The 15,111-nt window shown below is 46.6% G+C and overlaps 1 protein-coding gene across 8 annotated transcripts in view; it reads right to left on the bottom strand.

The window, feature by feature from the left end:
* The window catches only part of EFCAB11 (EF-hand calcium binding domain 11), a 161,632-nt gene that overhangs the window by 128,831 nt on the left and 17,690 nt on the right, over positions 1–15,111 (bottom strand). For 6 of the 8 annotated variants that reach the window (XR_010663963.1, XR_010663962.1, XM_065941291.1 and 3 more), the window contains exons 4-5: positions 11,649–11,750; positions 10,592–10,682 (exon numbers count right to left, since the gene is read on the bottom strand). Coding sequence is in view for 6 of the 8 variants with exons in the window: in XM_065941291.1 (XP_065797363.1) it covers positions 10,592–10,682; positions 11,649–11,750 (193 nt within the window). In the remaining 2 variants the exon portion in view is untranslated. Of the gene's footprint in view, positions 1–1,103; positions 2,685–10,591; positions 10,683–11,648; positions 11,751–15,111 lie in introns of those variants that run through there. The other 2 variants (XM_065941290.1, XM_065941292.1) reach the window with 1 other exon arrangement.

A 15,111-nucleotide genomic window follows, 5' to 3' on the forward strand; every position in this document is an offset into this window, starting at 1 on the left:
AGCGGTACCTGCCAGTGTGACCGTGGTCACTATTACTAGACACACCACTGTGGCGAGTGTGATGGGAGCTCTAAGGAAGAAACAAGAAATGTGGGCTGGAATGGGCAGGGCAGGCTCCACAGAAGAGAGAGTTCAGCTAAGTCTGTAGGAATGGATGCTATTTAGACATGTGGAGGGGAGGGGAAGACGGAGAGGTTGGAGGCGGAGAGGAGAGGGCAGAGGACGAGACAAGGCTGGATCAGGATACTGCCAGCAAGTCAGAACAGTGGGACGGAGTCTTTGATTTGGCCACGCTAGGTCTGGGAGCTGGGGAGGGGGAGGACTCCCACGTCAGGCTAAGGAGTCGGGGTGTCACCTGGCAGGAGGTGAAGTTACTGAAGTCAAGAGGTAACATTCAACAGTGATGCTAATTTGCTCTCACTCCAAAGTGGAATGAGGAGGGTGGCCCAGGGATTAACGTGCATATGGATCCCCCAGAGATCACAGTAATGTAAACACGCCGGACTCAGTGCATCTGCAGTCAGACCCGAGATTGGGCCCCGCCAACAAGTTGCCTCGTCCTGATGCGGCTGGTCTCTGCGGCTCTGGGTGACAAGGATGCATCTCCTCAGGGAAGCCTGATGGGAGAGGAGGCATGTGTAGGATGCAGGTGGACAAGATGGCTAGACGTCATCTGTGAGGTCATAAATGCCCAGGTCACGCTTGCTGTAGTATTAGAAACCTTTGGTCTTGATTTTTAAGGCTATCTCTAAGGGGGACAACGGAAACTCTGAAGTGGAACTTTTAATTCTGAGCCTTTTTATTGGTGCCATCTTTTTTTTTTACTTATTTACTGGGCTGTGCCGGGTCTCAGCGGCAGCACACGGGATCTTTGACCTTCACTGTGACACATTTGTATTTTTTTTTTAGGGGCGGCATGCGGGATCTATTTCCCTGACCAAGGACTGAACTCTCCCCCTTGCACTGGGAGCACGGAGTCTTAGTCACTGGACCACCAGGGAAGTCCTTTTTGAGGACATCTTAAACAATGTTAACTTAAATATTTCCTGTAAAATGCAAATTTATTAAATACAAGTTTTTCTTATCTTATAAACGCAACACACAGAATTGTCAAAATTCTCACCCAGAAGTTAGCTGTCATTCTCACCCAGAAGTTAGCTGTCTATTACAAGAGAAAAATGTAGGAGAGGGATTCTTCCTTTCTTTGAAGGAAAATAGCGTTAATATATTCACGAGATGCGCCTATCACCAACTGCAAGGATGACCGAGAGGGTTAGCAACGTTCGGTCGTAAGAAAGAAACCATGGCAGTGGTTTCGCAGGTGACAGTGGGATTAAAAGAAAAATAGCCCTCACGGCATTACAGCAAGGACAGTGTATTCAACCTTATATGTAGATGAGCGGCTGGAAACGCTGACCGTAACACTTGTTATACTGACACCTCAAAACCGAAACCCAGGCTGGGAGAGCTGTCAAGCCCAGTAATTTTCTCTCGAGAGCAGTCTTTGTCACACTGACAGACCACATCTGTATTCACGCAGTGGTGGACTCTGAATGCTGTCTGGGATATGCAGAGAAAATCAAGGAGATGGCACGCCACCCTCCGTGATGGATAACCCCGCCGGCGGGTTCTGGAATGAGAAGAAGAGCTGCCAGGACGTTCGGCACAGCCCCTCCAGGCAGAGACGCGGACGGCACGGGCCAGAGAGCTTCGGCGACTCGTGGCAGGAGGGGCAAGAGGCGGGGCGGGACGAGACTCGCGTCTTCTGCTCCCCTGGCCCGGCGCTGACCGCACTCCGCGGTCCATCCAGGGTCCTGACCCCAGCCCTGGCGCTTTCTACAACACGCGGGCTTGATACAGCACTGGGGAGGCGTTCAGTGCGCAAAGCAAAAGAGGCAGACTAAGAAGTGTGTTCACTACATAAGCCGCTCATTTACATCAAGTCTAGTCACCTGCTTGACATGCGTGAAACGTGCTCTGCCAGTGTGAGGCTGTGCACCCCGCGCGTGCCTGTTCGTTTCAAGCTCATTTTCTAAAACTGGATATAACTGATGCATACAAACACCTATGTGTAAGCAGAAACAGAATATCTATGACAGATCAGAGTTTGAAGAGGACACACACGTGTTAACACGTCTCTGTCTCTCTGATCTACTTCACCCTGTGGGGCGGGCTCCAGGTCCACCCACCGCTCCACAAACGACTCAGTTCCATTCCTTTTCATGGCCGAGTAATATTCCACTGTGCGTACCACGTCTTCTTTATCCATTCGTCTGTCGGACACTGAGGCTGTTTATGCATATTAACGCATGCAGGTGGAATCCAGAAAAACAGCACAGCTGAACCTGGTTCCTGGGAAGGAACAGACGCAGCCGTAGAGGCGTGGGGGTAGGAGGAGGGTGGGATGGACCGGGAGACCAGGTTTGACATAGACACAGTGTGTGTGTTAGCCGCTCAGTCATCCCCGACTCCCTGTGACCCCAGGGACTGCAGCCCTCCTGGCTTCTCTGTCCATAGGACTCTCCAGCAAGAACACTGCAGTGGGTTGCCACTCCCTTCTCCAGGGGATCTTTCCGATCCAGGGATCAAACCCAGGTCTCCTGTGCTGCAGACAGATCTTCAGCATCTGAGCCGCCAGGGAGGCAGACGCACGACCAGGTGTGAAGCAGACGGCCGACGAGAACCTGCAGTAGACCAGAGGGGGCTCACGGCGCCGCGACGGCCCAGAGGCACCGGCGGGGGCCCGAGAGGGAAGGGGCACAGGTAGACATGCCACTGAGCCACTTCACTGCACAGCGGAAAGCGACTCAGCGTTACAGGGCAATTGCACTCCAGTGGGAAAAGGGGAGACAACTTCTCTTTCAGGGTTAAGAGGTGGTGGGTAGGCTGTCGGTGGGGTCAGGTTTCAAGATAAGAAATACCTTAACACCTGGGCCTTGAAGGAAGAACAGAATTTGCATCTGGATGGGTTTAACATGATAGAGGGCTACAAAACCTGGACATTCAGAATGTGAAAGAGATTAAAAGCTTCTTCCAATCAAACAGTACATCCTTCTAACATGAACTAATTAGCTTAACTGAAGAAACCAAAATACCACCTTCTACTTGAAAATCTATGTAATGAAGTCATCTCTCTTCTCCACTGGTTTTCTGGTCCGGTTTCTGAGCATCAATTCCTGCATCACCAATTCTCAAATTTACTGGTAAGAAGAGAGCATCTTCAAAGGCAAGGATTTAGTTTTTGTTCATGAAGCAAAAGAACTCCCTGGGAAAACTGACATTTTCTTAAAACAATTAGTGTATCAATATTTCTCTAGCTGGCTTTTGCATTTACTTTAAATTTTATTTATTTATTCTTGGTTGCACTGAGTCTTAGTTTCAGCACACAGGCTCCCAACTGTACAGGCTCTGTAGCTTGTGGTTTGCGGACTGAGCTGTCCCTAACGCTCGTGGGATCCTAGCTCCCTGACCAGGGATGGAACCCACAGCCCCAGCATTAGAAGGTGGAGTCTTCCCCACCAGGGAAGCCCCCTGGATTCTTAAAGTGCAGTTGTATTTACCATATTACATGTGAAAGTCCCCGGGGAAAAGAAACTCCGAGGTCAGTTTGAAAAGCTTATACATATTCATACTCCCTATTCAGTGATCATCAGAAAACGGAATCTCTGGCAATAAAATTTCGAAACCAAAAAAACTGAAAGAAAACCCAAGGCATTATCATTGCAGAGAAGATGCAAAAACTCATGAAATAAAGACTGGAAACTCAAGAAGTCTAGTTATCTGGTCGTTACACTCACACACCAGGAATAGCTGGTTAACAGCTAGCCATGTATAGTTACGAAGAATGAGAGATGATTTCTAGAGCTTTTTAACTTTTCTATACACAAAAGTATGTGGGTACTTCAGATAGACGATCACATTCATCAAGCAGGGGATAACCACTAACACCTGTGATCTGGGGCAGCCACCTGACCCATTTATAAGTCATTCTGATGCAGGGAATAATGGCAGGGGAGCTTCAGAGAGAGACTGTCCGAGAAAACGACACAAGTCAGCCGCCAACAGAAAGCATGTGCAGGACTCGAAAGATCATGGTGAGGAGTGATTCTTTAGAAGAGGTGCAAACGACTTGAAAAAACATGCGATTCTTCTCCCTTAAATACACGCTATCCTCCGTCACTCCCCTCTGAGCTCCTTGGCTCTCTAAGACTCTCCCACTCGGCCCATGAGCTCACTTCACCCCGCCTCGGGAGGCCCCTTTCTCCTCCCATGGCTGTGACCTAAGGCATACACGAGAGGGTACACGTCACTCCCTTTGAAAACTGCGTTCCTGGGACTTCCCTGGCAGCCAGTGGTTAAGGCTTTGCCTTCCAGGGTAGGGGGCGTGGGTTCGATCCCTGGGCTGGGAGTTAAGATCCCACATACCTTGTGGCCAATAAACTAAAATATAAAGGAGAGGCATCATTGTAACACAGTCAATAAACACTTTAAAAATCAGTCCACATTAAAAAAAATCTTTAAAAAGTAAATAAAAATAAAATGGCATTCTTAAGCCCGTCCTCCACTGACACTCTGACACTGAAAATATATTATCCAACAAGTCATGAGGCTCTTATTATTCAACCAATTCTTAATACTCCCAAAAGGAGAGCTGGATATTCTATGCTTTTTGACCTTCCCCACAGGGTATGAAGAATGAAACTTAGACCCAAACTACCAGACACCACTCCAAGTGTCTCCAGCTGTGACTGAAGCGCATCTTGGTGCCTCGCATTTCTGCCTGACGTTACTACCTGCACTCCACCTGCACTCAAACTCTGGGACACCGGTGGGCCTGCTGACCAACCATGCTTCTTCATTTCATGGCTGGAAAACAGAAGCTTCCCAGAGCTTTTTGCCAAACGACAGGTGCTGGGAAAGTGCAAACCTCGATGCTTACAGTGAGATGGAGAAGGCTCCTAGGCATGGAGAGGCAGAGATGCCCACTCAGAGAAACACACCAGCCGGAAATACCATGGGCATCGGTGGGGGGTAAAGTCAAGACAGGACATTAAGTCGGCGCCCTGTTAACAGCTGGGGCTAAATCAGGAACTGAAAAGGCTTCTCAAAAAACAGCAGAGAGAGGCCATCCGAGGTTAATTCATAAAAGTCACACGGAGAATGAGAAAATGGAAGGCAAAGCCATATGTGGTTATAAAGCTTCTGACTGCACTTGAAAGGGCTCTTTGCTAGATTATAAGAAATAAATTAAACCATAAAGAAAACAGCAAGTGAGGATTTTTCTGTTAGTGGATATTTGGAGTAAGTGACAACAGACCAACAATTATTCAGTAACTAGAACTCCTAAGGCAGGCAACATAATGACAGCAGTGGAAGTTATAGATAAATCTGCAAACTCAAAGGGCTTTATGGAGATAACTGTAAACACTGTATTTCTGTTTATCAGGTGATTAAAAAAATTACACAACCATCTATCAAAATTCAGAGAAAGGAGAGAAGACTGTTCAATGTAAACAAAAGAAGGCTTTTTCTGTGTGTGTGTATTTATTGAGCAGGACCTCGAAAGGCGGGTCTAATTTGGACAGGTGAAAAGTAGAGAAAGGTACAGCCAGCAAGGGCAACAGAATGAAGTATAAATACACATCACACATTGAAAGGAACAAGTGTTCTGCCAGAAGAAACAGAGGAATTTGGGGTGATGAATGAAAGATGAGTTTGGAAAGGGGACCAGATGTTGGAGAGCCAGGTTAAACAGTTTTAAGTTTACCCTTTAGAGTCACTAAAGGGCTTTGAATGTGTTTCTGTTCTTGCTTTTTTTTTTTTTTTTTAAAGCACTACAAAGTTTCCATTAAGGTCTATTAGTATTAAGGAGGAAAGACTTGTTTAAAACATGCAGCGCTAGAAACAGCCTATCATCTCAGATTTATTTCACTGGACAAACAGCACTACCCAGTTCATGGCAAATAGATGGGGAGAAAGTGGAAAGAGTGGCAGATTTTATTTTGGGGGGCTGAGAACGGTGACTGCAGCCTCAAAATTAAAAGATGCTTGCTCCTTGGAAGAAAAGCTATGACAAACCTAAACAACATATTAAAAAGTAAAGACATCATTTTGCCAACAAAGGTCTGTCTAGTCAAAGCTATGGTTTTTTCCAGTAGTCATGTACAAATGTGAGAGCTGGACCATAAAGGCTGAGAGCTGAAGAATGGACGCTTTTGAACTGTGGTCTTGGAAGAGACTCTTGAGAGTCCCTTGGACTGAAAGGAGATCCAACCAGTCAATCTTAAGGCAATCAAGCCTGAATATTCACTGGAAGGACTGATGCTGAAACTGGAGCTCCAATACTTTGACCACCTGATGGGAAGAGCCGACTCATTGGAAAAGACCCTGATGCTGGGAAAGACTGAAGGCGGGAGGAGAAGGGGACGACAGAGGATGAGACGGCTGGATGGCATCACCGACTCAACGGATGAGTCTGAGCAAACTCCAGGAGTCAGTGAAGGACAGGGAGGCCTGGGGGACGGGAGTCCATGGGTTGCAGAGTCAGACACGACTCGGCGACTGAACACCAACAGTCCTCATGCCTCTTAGACTTCTGCCATTTGTAGTGGGCAGGGGAAAAAAAGAGTTCTTCAAGGATAGAATTTCCTAAGAATTCCTTAGTAATAATAATGAAACATCATCTCTGACATAGCTTTAGTATTTGAGTACACAGGTATACAAGTCACGATTATCAGCTCTAAGTGAAAAGCAAAGTTGTAAGCTTCAAACACTGAGAGGAGCCTCAAGCTTGTTTTGTGTGATGCAGCAGGTCTCACCTGTGGCAGGTGGGATCTTTAGCTACAGCATGCAAACTCTTAGTTGCAGCATGTGGGATCTAGTTCCCCGACCAGGGATTAAACCCAGGTCCCCTGCACTGGGAGCGTAGAGTCTTAGCCACTGCACCTCCAGGGAAGTCCCCTTAAAATCTGAAATCCAAACAGTCAGCATTTTATGATATCTTTAGAGGTCATATAAAGAAGCACCTTTTGTGTGCCTGTGTGTGGTTTTACACAAGATATCACCTCTTAGTTTAAGACAGAAATACAACTCAAAAGCTTTCCCTTGGTAGAAAACTTCCCTTCTTAATTTATAAGAAAAAAAGCTACAATTAGCAGCCCCCAAGCAATCAACCATTAAAAGTAAAACCCCAAAACTGCTTCCCTCAATAAAAGCCAACAATTCCATAAAACAAGAGATGAAAGCAGATACAGAAAAGCTTAGGGGAGATAGTATAAAATAACAAGATATAGCAAAATAGCAAAATGAAACGAAACCTCAGCAGGCATACAGCCCAAGAGAGAAGCACAAGGGGAAAATAAAACCCTAACAGGAAAAAAAGAAGGCCACAATGGACACAGCACAGAGGAGGACAGACCCCGCTGAGGACATCCGGGGCGGGGTGAGCAAGGCCAGCCGGGCAGACGGGGCTCGGCTTATCACACACTGAGGCGTCCGGGCGCACGCCCTCACGGGAGCGGCCCCTCCTGGTCTTCAGAGGTCTGCTGGGGAAGAATCTGGCAATCTCCTCCCATCCTTCAGACCACAGGCGGCTGCTCCAACCGGGCTGCCTCCCTGCGGGGGTCTCCAGACCTCCGCTCTCCCCTGCCTGACGGGGAACCTGGCACTGAACTGCACTCAGGCTGGGCACCTAAGTCAGAGCCGGGCAGGCTTCCCGCGGCGTCCAGCCCTGGAAATGCGACGTCTTTGGCATCGCAAACGGCCCCAGCAGCTGCTTTTCTTTTCCCTTCTCTTGAAGACTATTTGCATCCCTGAAACAGGGACGTATGGAAGTCAGACAACTCTGTCCTGGCCAACTTCAGCTTACACACCAAGGAAACGGCTTTCTCTCTTTTGGTGTCACAATTTCACTTCATTCTTCTCAGGCATCAATCATTCTGCTTCAGGGGATGTGGTGCTATAAATAATATTGTAAATGTGACTTTAAGCAGGCTGGGTTCGGTTAACTAGAAGGCCTTGTCCGGCTGTTTACAGCAGCGGTCTCTAAACTCTGACCATCATCCTAGGAAGTACAGGATTTGTGGGCCTGCAAATATGTTTATGGATAGATGATGTGGACCTGTGCTATAGTATTCATACGCTATGTTCATTATAAAATACAGAAATTTGTAAAATAAAATCAAAGATAAAAACATTTCACTTATTCATGGCAAATGAGTTTTTGCCATCACTCGAAATTATTAAGAACACTTAACAAGAACAATGTGATTTTCACATACTTTATGCTTCCTGAACATCTCAGGTGAATTCTTTGTGACTGAGCGATTTCAGTGTTTTTTAAATACTTTATTATTTATTTGGCTGTGCGGGGCCTTCACTGCGGCACGAGGGTCTTCGAGGCACACACACTGTCTCCAGCTGCGGCTCAGGGGCCCAGTGGTCGAGGAGCACAGGCCTTGTTGCTCCGCAGGATCCGGGACATGAGTTCCCCAACGAGGGATCACACCCGTGGCCCCTGCACCGCGAGGCGGATTCTTAACCACGGGACCACCAGGGAAATCCCAAGTTCAACTTGTTTTAATACTAGGTCTTATGTAGACAGATCCAAACAGGAAATGGGCATCGTGAGACTAAATCTCTCAGTTTCTAATTCTATCCTCTGATTATAAAAAAGTTTAAGGGCTTTGTTTTATTTTGTTAACCATTTTGTTGGTATTGCTAATTGAGATTCAGCTAATAAATATTCATCTCTCCTGATATCAATTAGTTGCTCTTAACTTATCAAAGCTATTAAATTTTTATATTGATACTTTAAAAAAATTGTGCTGTCAAATCACAATGCTTCCTTTTTTCAGCAGATTAGAACACTGTTTCCGACTTATTGAGCATGCAAATATAAAGGTTTTAGCAGGTGACACATATTTTTTAAAACAGAATCACATTTCCAAACACCCATTCTCAAAAATGTTCTCCCTATAGCATAGGTTTCTTTGGAGAAGCAGTTACTTTCCCACTCACTGTTAAAACATGGTTTCTACCTTGCAAGGTTGTACTTAAGTGGATTTTTCAAAATTACATTTGTGGCACGAGGGGACAGCTCCTAAAACCGTTTAACACCCAAAGGTCAGCAAATGTGGACACCTGTCTTTTTGTAAAAGTAAAATGAAGTAATTCTTCATTCTTTTTGTGAAAAACCACCACCATGTGGTATAAATACATTGACTCTCATCACTCATCCCAGAATGTACACAGATACCACGGTATCTGAGAGGCCGTGATATTCTGCAATAAACGGAGTGATACTGTCTTGGGGTACCTTGTCTGCAACTGGCTTGAACTCCCTTGCTCTTCAATAGCTTGCTCAATAATCTGCTTGCAAATGACGCAGCAAAAGAATTTCATATATGTCACTATTGATGACAGTGAGTGTAGATTCTTATTTCAAATAACCTGCTTGATAACTTCTACTGAGGACTGGCTTTGGTCAGATTTCAGAAATTACTTTAATCCAAATGGGAACACCTGCCAGATGCCCACCAACGTCTCTGCTCTCCTTCCTCAGAGCAGAAATTCCATTTGCGCACACACGACTGCCCAAAGCAGAGACTACACTTTCCAGACCCACCTCTGCCTTATGCTACTCGTGGCCTTGGAACTCTGCTTCGGTCACGGGGATGCATGAAGAAACAACGGATAGCTTTAGAAAGAGAGGCCTATCTTCTGCTCCCTTTCCCCCTACCTATTTGGAATTCAGGTGTTGGAATTCAGCTGGAACTTCGGCAGCTATCTGGAAGCAAGAGGGAGAAGCCAGGTGCTGAGGCGGCCAGAATAAGAGGGCAGGCATCTGGGCCCCTCACAGCTGTCCTGCCCTCAGATCAGCCCTGGACACCCCTGTGTTTAGGCTCTCTTTTATGAGCTTTGTTATTTTGGGTTTTCTGGCAACAGGGCTGATGACACGCTCATGTCAGCAGTCGGAGTAGAGGCAGCGCTGCCAATTCTCACGGCAGCGTGTGCTGACGCCACTTATGATGCCTTCAATCTGCAGTGTCCCGACAGAAGTGTTTACACCACTCGCCCATTTGGTCAGGATCAGCTTACAAGGACGACGTAAATGCAGTCCTTACGTCTCCTTTCTCAGCGTGCATGAACCGCAGCACGGGTCCACCACTGCGGAACCCACCTGTATTCTCCATACGACTCAGAGGCTGATCGTCACCTGTGTCTGATGAATGCAGACCAGGAGCACCGGCATCCCCGTCAGTGTTAACAGAGCTTTGGGGGGCGGGCGTGGCCAACACCTCACTGCACAAAGACGCCCTGCTTTCTCTCTGCTCCTCTCCACTCCACCAACAAACGATTCCTGCACCTTCCTGGTATGCAAGCACTCCACCCACTTTAGGGCCCACTGTCAAGGCTGTGGATGGACTAACAGCTAACTACATAATTCTCCCCTGGACCATGACAATATCCTGTGAGAGGAACACATCCACTAGGGAAAAACAAGCATAAGTGAGTGTTCTCTGTAAAACCGAAAACTTGCGCAGGCAAATGGTAACACAAGGGCGTGTACGCATAAAGACTGATGCCTTACCTGAATACCTCGAGAATTATCCTTTCTGATAACTTGGGAGCCACCTGCTTAAATGCTTTCTTGAAGTCTTCCAGAGTTAAATATCCACGATCTATTTGAAAGCAGAATACATAACATTCATGTACTACTAAAAGTCCTGTGAACCGCTATTTCAGCCATAATATTTGCGTGAGACTTTAACATATAACTGGGAGAAAAGCAGTAATCTACAGTTGATTTTACATGTCAGGTAATCTGAGATTGCCTCATGGATTACTGTATTACTCTAGTATCACTCCTGTGATACAGGACAGTCCCAGATGCTCCCGAAGTTTTCTTCCAGCCCCATCCCTTGCCGACTCCCTGAGTCCCAGCGGGAGCACTAGGAGACAACCCGCAGTAACGGCAGTGGGCTTCCGGTCTCTTTGAATTGCCAAGATAATTCATTCTTCAAAACACACATTTTTTTTTTTACATTTTTTTTTCTTGCTTGGTTTTAGAACTGCATTATTATTTAGAGGAAAACCATTACAGAAGCCAAAATACTGAACCTGGACTCCACGAGTCTTTCAACCCTGCCTTCTCTGAGGAGTGGGTCCAAAGCCACCCCTCTCGGCCACCCCAGCATGGGAAAACAACGCCTCCAGTCACATGTGGGTCAAAGGAGTCAGAGGAAAAGGCCCTGTGGTCTCCCAAGCTTCCGCAGGTTGCGCTTCACCTATATTCCCACGTGGCCAGCCCTTCTGACGTCCCCATTAAAATGCAAGCAAATCGTAAGTACAATCAGATTACTGCCGATGCTATTTCATCCACTGTAAAGGTCAAGATGTAGTTAAGGCTGTGATGGAGGAAAAAATATGTACACCAACATCTACCATAACAGCTAATGAATATAGGAAAACAGCCTTCCAATATATTATTTTATTGGGTTGGCCAAAAAGTTAGTTCAGGTTCTATAAGATGTTATGGAAAAACTCGAACAAACTTCTTGATCAGCCCAATATTTACTGAGTATATGTTCCCATCCACAGTTCCTTAATAGCAATTTTTTATATCCAAACACTTTAAAGATACTTACAGTGCCTGTCAAAAGCCGTGAAGATGTGTCTTACTTCATTGCAATACAGTTGAGCTTCCTTCTTTTTCCTTACGATGTCTAAAAACTCCTTAAGTTGTATCCCTAAAAATTGGAAAAAAACGAATTTACCAAAAATGACTGTCTTCCTCTTTAAGAAAAAAATGAAAGTGAAAGCGGCTCAGTTGTGTCCGACTCTTTGTGACCCCATGGACTGTGTAGTTCATAGAATTCTCCAGGCCAGAGTACTGGAGTGCATAGCCTTCCCCTTCTCCAGGGGATCTTCCCAACCCAGGGATAGAATCCAGGTCTCCCGCATTGCAGGTGGATTCTTGACCAGCTGAGCCATCAGAGAAGCCCAAGAATTCTGGAGTGGATAGCCTATCCCTTCTCCAGGGGATCTTCCTGACCCAGGAATCGAACCTCGGTCTTCCTGCATTGTAGGAGGATTCTTTACCAGCTGAGCTGTCAACATAAATGGATAGTGATACTATCGCCCACAAATGTCATCTTGATTTTGGTAAGCGGTATTCATTCATACAGATCTCTAAAGCTGAAGAGGCATTTTGTTAAAAGCCAAGTCGGCTCCACATTAGTAACATGTAAGACACTTCAACAAACATCGTAGCACTTAGGAGTTCCCTGAGCTGCCTCTGGGAGCAGAGATGATGGCCGTGCAAAGGTGTGACAGTCTCCCCTCTAGATCTAACGGACAGGGCTAAAACTACTTATAACACAAGGTCTCCTAATTCTTCTTTCCACGGGTGTCTTTGATCCCTTTTTACCTAGCCAGGTGTCATTACGACAGGTTTTTCTCCAGCTGGGAGAGCGGGGCGAAGAAGTGGTTTCTCAGAAGTCAATACCGATCGCACACCGCAGACAGAGGTGGAGCCAACACCCCATAAACAATAGAGCTGGCAGTGTCCCAGCCTCAGGGACACCCCAGGACTGTTCTGCAGCCTCGGGCTCTACTTCCTGCGGTCCTCATAATAAAAGAGCCCAGCGTGATCACAGGAGATTGGATACTGCGCTCACGATGTCTATTAAAATGAATTCTAATGTGATCTTTGTAGTAGGCTTAAAGAGTGAAGCCAAGAATTTAAACGTTTTAGTGAACTGAGCCCTAAATATATAAAAAGAGCAGTTCGTTTTTATAAGTCAGGATTTCCATTTTAAAATGTATCACTCTTTTAAAAACAGCCCCAAACACACAGTAACCATGTGCTAATTTTTAAGGACTTGCACCCTTTTCCTTTTGGTGAGGTATACTGAGCTACATACAGTTCCCAAAATAGTTTCAATTTTTTTTTTTTTAAGTAGAAAATAGTTTTCTAAATGTTCCACAGTTTTCTTATTTGTAGTTAAAGACTTAGGAATTTGAAAACGTCTATCTTGGGGACTTCCCTGGTGGTCCAGTGGTTAAGACGTCACCTTCCAGAGTAAGGGGCGCAGTTTCGATACCTGGTCAGGAACCAAGACTCCACGTTCCTTGAGGCCAAAAAGCCAACACATAAAACAGAAGCAAACTGTAAGATATTCAATAAAGACTCAAAAAATGGTCCGCATCAAAAAAAGAAAAAGCCGATCTCTGTGTTTAAATGATCCTTTTGTAGGACTGACTGTGTGCCCAGCACTGAGTTAAGCTCTGGAAATAGAAGGGAAAAGAGAAAATACACATTTCCTGTGCCAAGGGCGTCAGTGGTCTACTGGGGGAGACAGACTCTGCAGGCTCAACTACAAATGCGTAAATAACTGCAGACCACGACGTGCAACGAGGGGGACGGCAGGAGGGGGTGAACACGGCACAGACACCCTCCTGTCGGGCAGGATCAAGGCTGGGGACAGGCAGGCCCGAGAGCGAGTGGCTAGAGGTACGCTCGGAGCTGAGTCACTCGTGCAGCAGGAGCCAACAGAACGCTGTAAGGCGATTACACTCCAGTAAAAAGTGAGTAAGTAAACACGAGAAGATCAACTTCCTCCCTCACTTAACTAAGTGTGTGTGTGTGTTAGTCACTCAGTTGTGTCCAACTCTTTGTGACCCCATGGACTGCTGGAGCCTGCCAGACCCCTCTGTCCATGGGATTCTCCAGGCAAGAATACTGGAGTGGGTTGCCATCAAAAGCCTTTAAACTGTATACCAAATGATAAAACAGGAACTGAAATAATTAATATCAATAAATTACTATTACCATGAAAACAAACAAACAAAAAGAAATCCTCCTCTAGAGTGGACTCTGGTGAAGAAGAGATCTCTCAGAGGAGGTAACACCAAGGCTAAGACCTAAATGAAACTCCAATACTTTGGCCACCTGATGCGAAGAGCTGACTCATTGCAAAAGACCCTGATGCTGGGAAAGACTGAGGGCAGGAGGAGAAGGGGATGACAGAGGATGAGATGGTTGGATGGCATCACCAACTCAATGGACACGAGTCTGAGTAAACTCCAGGAGTTGGTGATGGACAGGGAGGCCTGGCGTGCTGCAGTCCATGGGGTTGCAAAGAGTCGGACATGACTGAGCGACTGAACTGAACTGAATACCTAAATGGTAAGAAGGTACCAGCTGGCTAAAGCGTCAGAAGAGCACTCCACACAGTGCAATGAGCATGTGCCCAGGCCACGGGGAGGGAAGTGCGGGAAACGAAAAGGCCGCTGTGGCTTGGCAGTGGTGAAGACACGGGCTGGGAAAGGAGGGAGGGGCTGAACAGGAAATAAGGTGGTTTTTATTTCGGTTGCAATAGGAAATCAAGTAAGAAGTGTGGATTGAGAAGTGACAAGATCTGATTTAGAAAGATCGTGGAAAGATCTCTCTGGCTATTGTTTTGAAAAAGGACGAGGGAGAAAGCAAAATAGAGAAAGGAGACTCATTAGGCTCCTACTGGCCAGACAGGTGGTCAGGAGGGTGCGGGCAGCAGGACCTGGGAGCGATGGAAGGTTCCAGACAGACTGCAGAGAAGAAGGGTTAGACATGGAGCGTGCAAAAGAAGATGTCAAGGACAAGCCCTGAGTGGAGGTTTGAGGAGTCGTTTAAAGAGACAGGAAAGACGAGGGTAAGCGGGAGGCGGGTGGCAGAGAGACAGAGTGGCGACTTGGAGATGCTAGCGGCTTGATGCTTTGGAGACAACCAAGAGTGAAAGGCAAGAGCAAGTGGCAGCAGACGCCCTGGGCACTCAGACGTGCGATGATGCAGCCCACTTTCACCAGGCCCCCGGTGATCACCGGCTGCGCGTCTACCCGAGAGTCGCTGAGAGGAGAACTGTCGTCAAGTTCATCCCGTGTCTAGGAAGATGTTTAGATTGTAGAAGCGCTCCTCACATGCTGAGTAAGCAAGTAAACGCACGCGTGCATGCTAAGTCACTTCTGTCGTGTCCGACTCTCTGTGACCCCGTGGACTGTAGCCCGCCAGGCTCCTCTGTCCACGGGATTCTCCAGGCAAGAGTACTGGAGTGGGTTGCCATGCCCTCCTCC

This window comes from Muntiacus reevesi, chromosome 7, assembly GCF_963930625.1.
Source record: "Muntiacus reevesi chromosome 7, mMunRee1.1, whole genome shotgun sequence".
Classification (NCBI taxonomy): domain Eukaryota; kingdom Metazoa; phylum Chordata; class Mammalia; order Artiodactyla; family Cervidae; genus Muntiacus; species Muntiacus reevesi.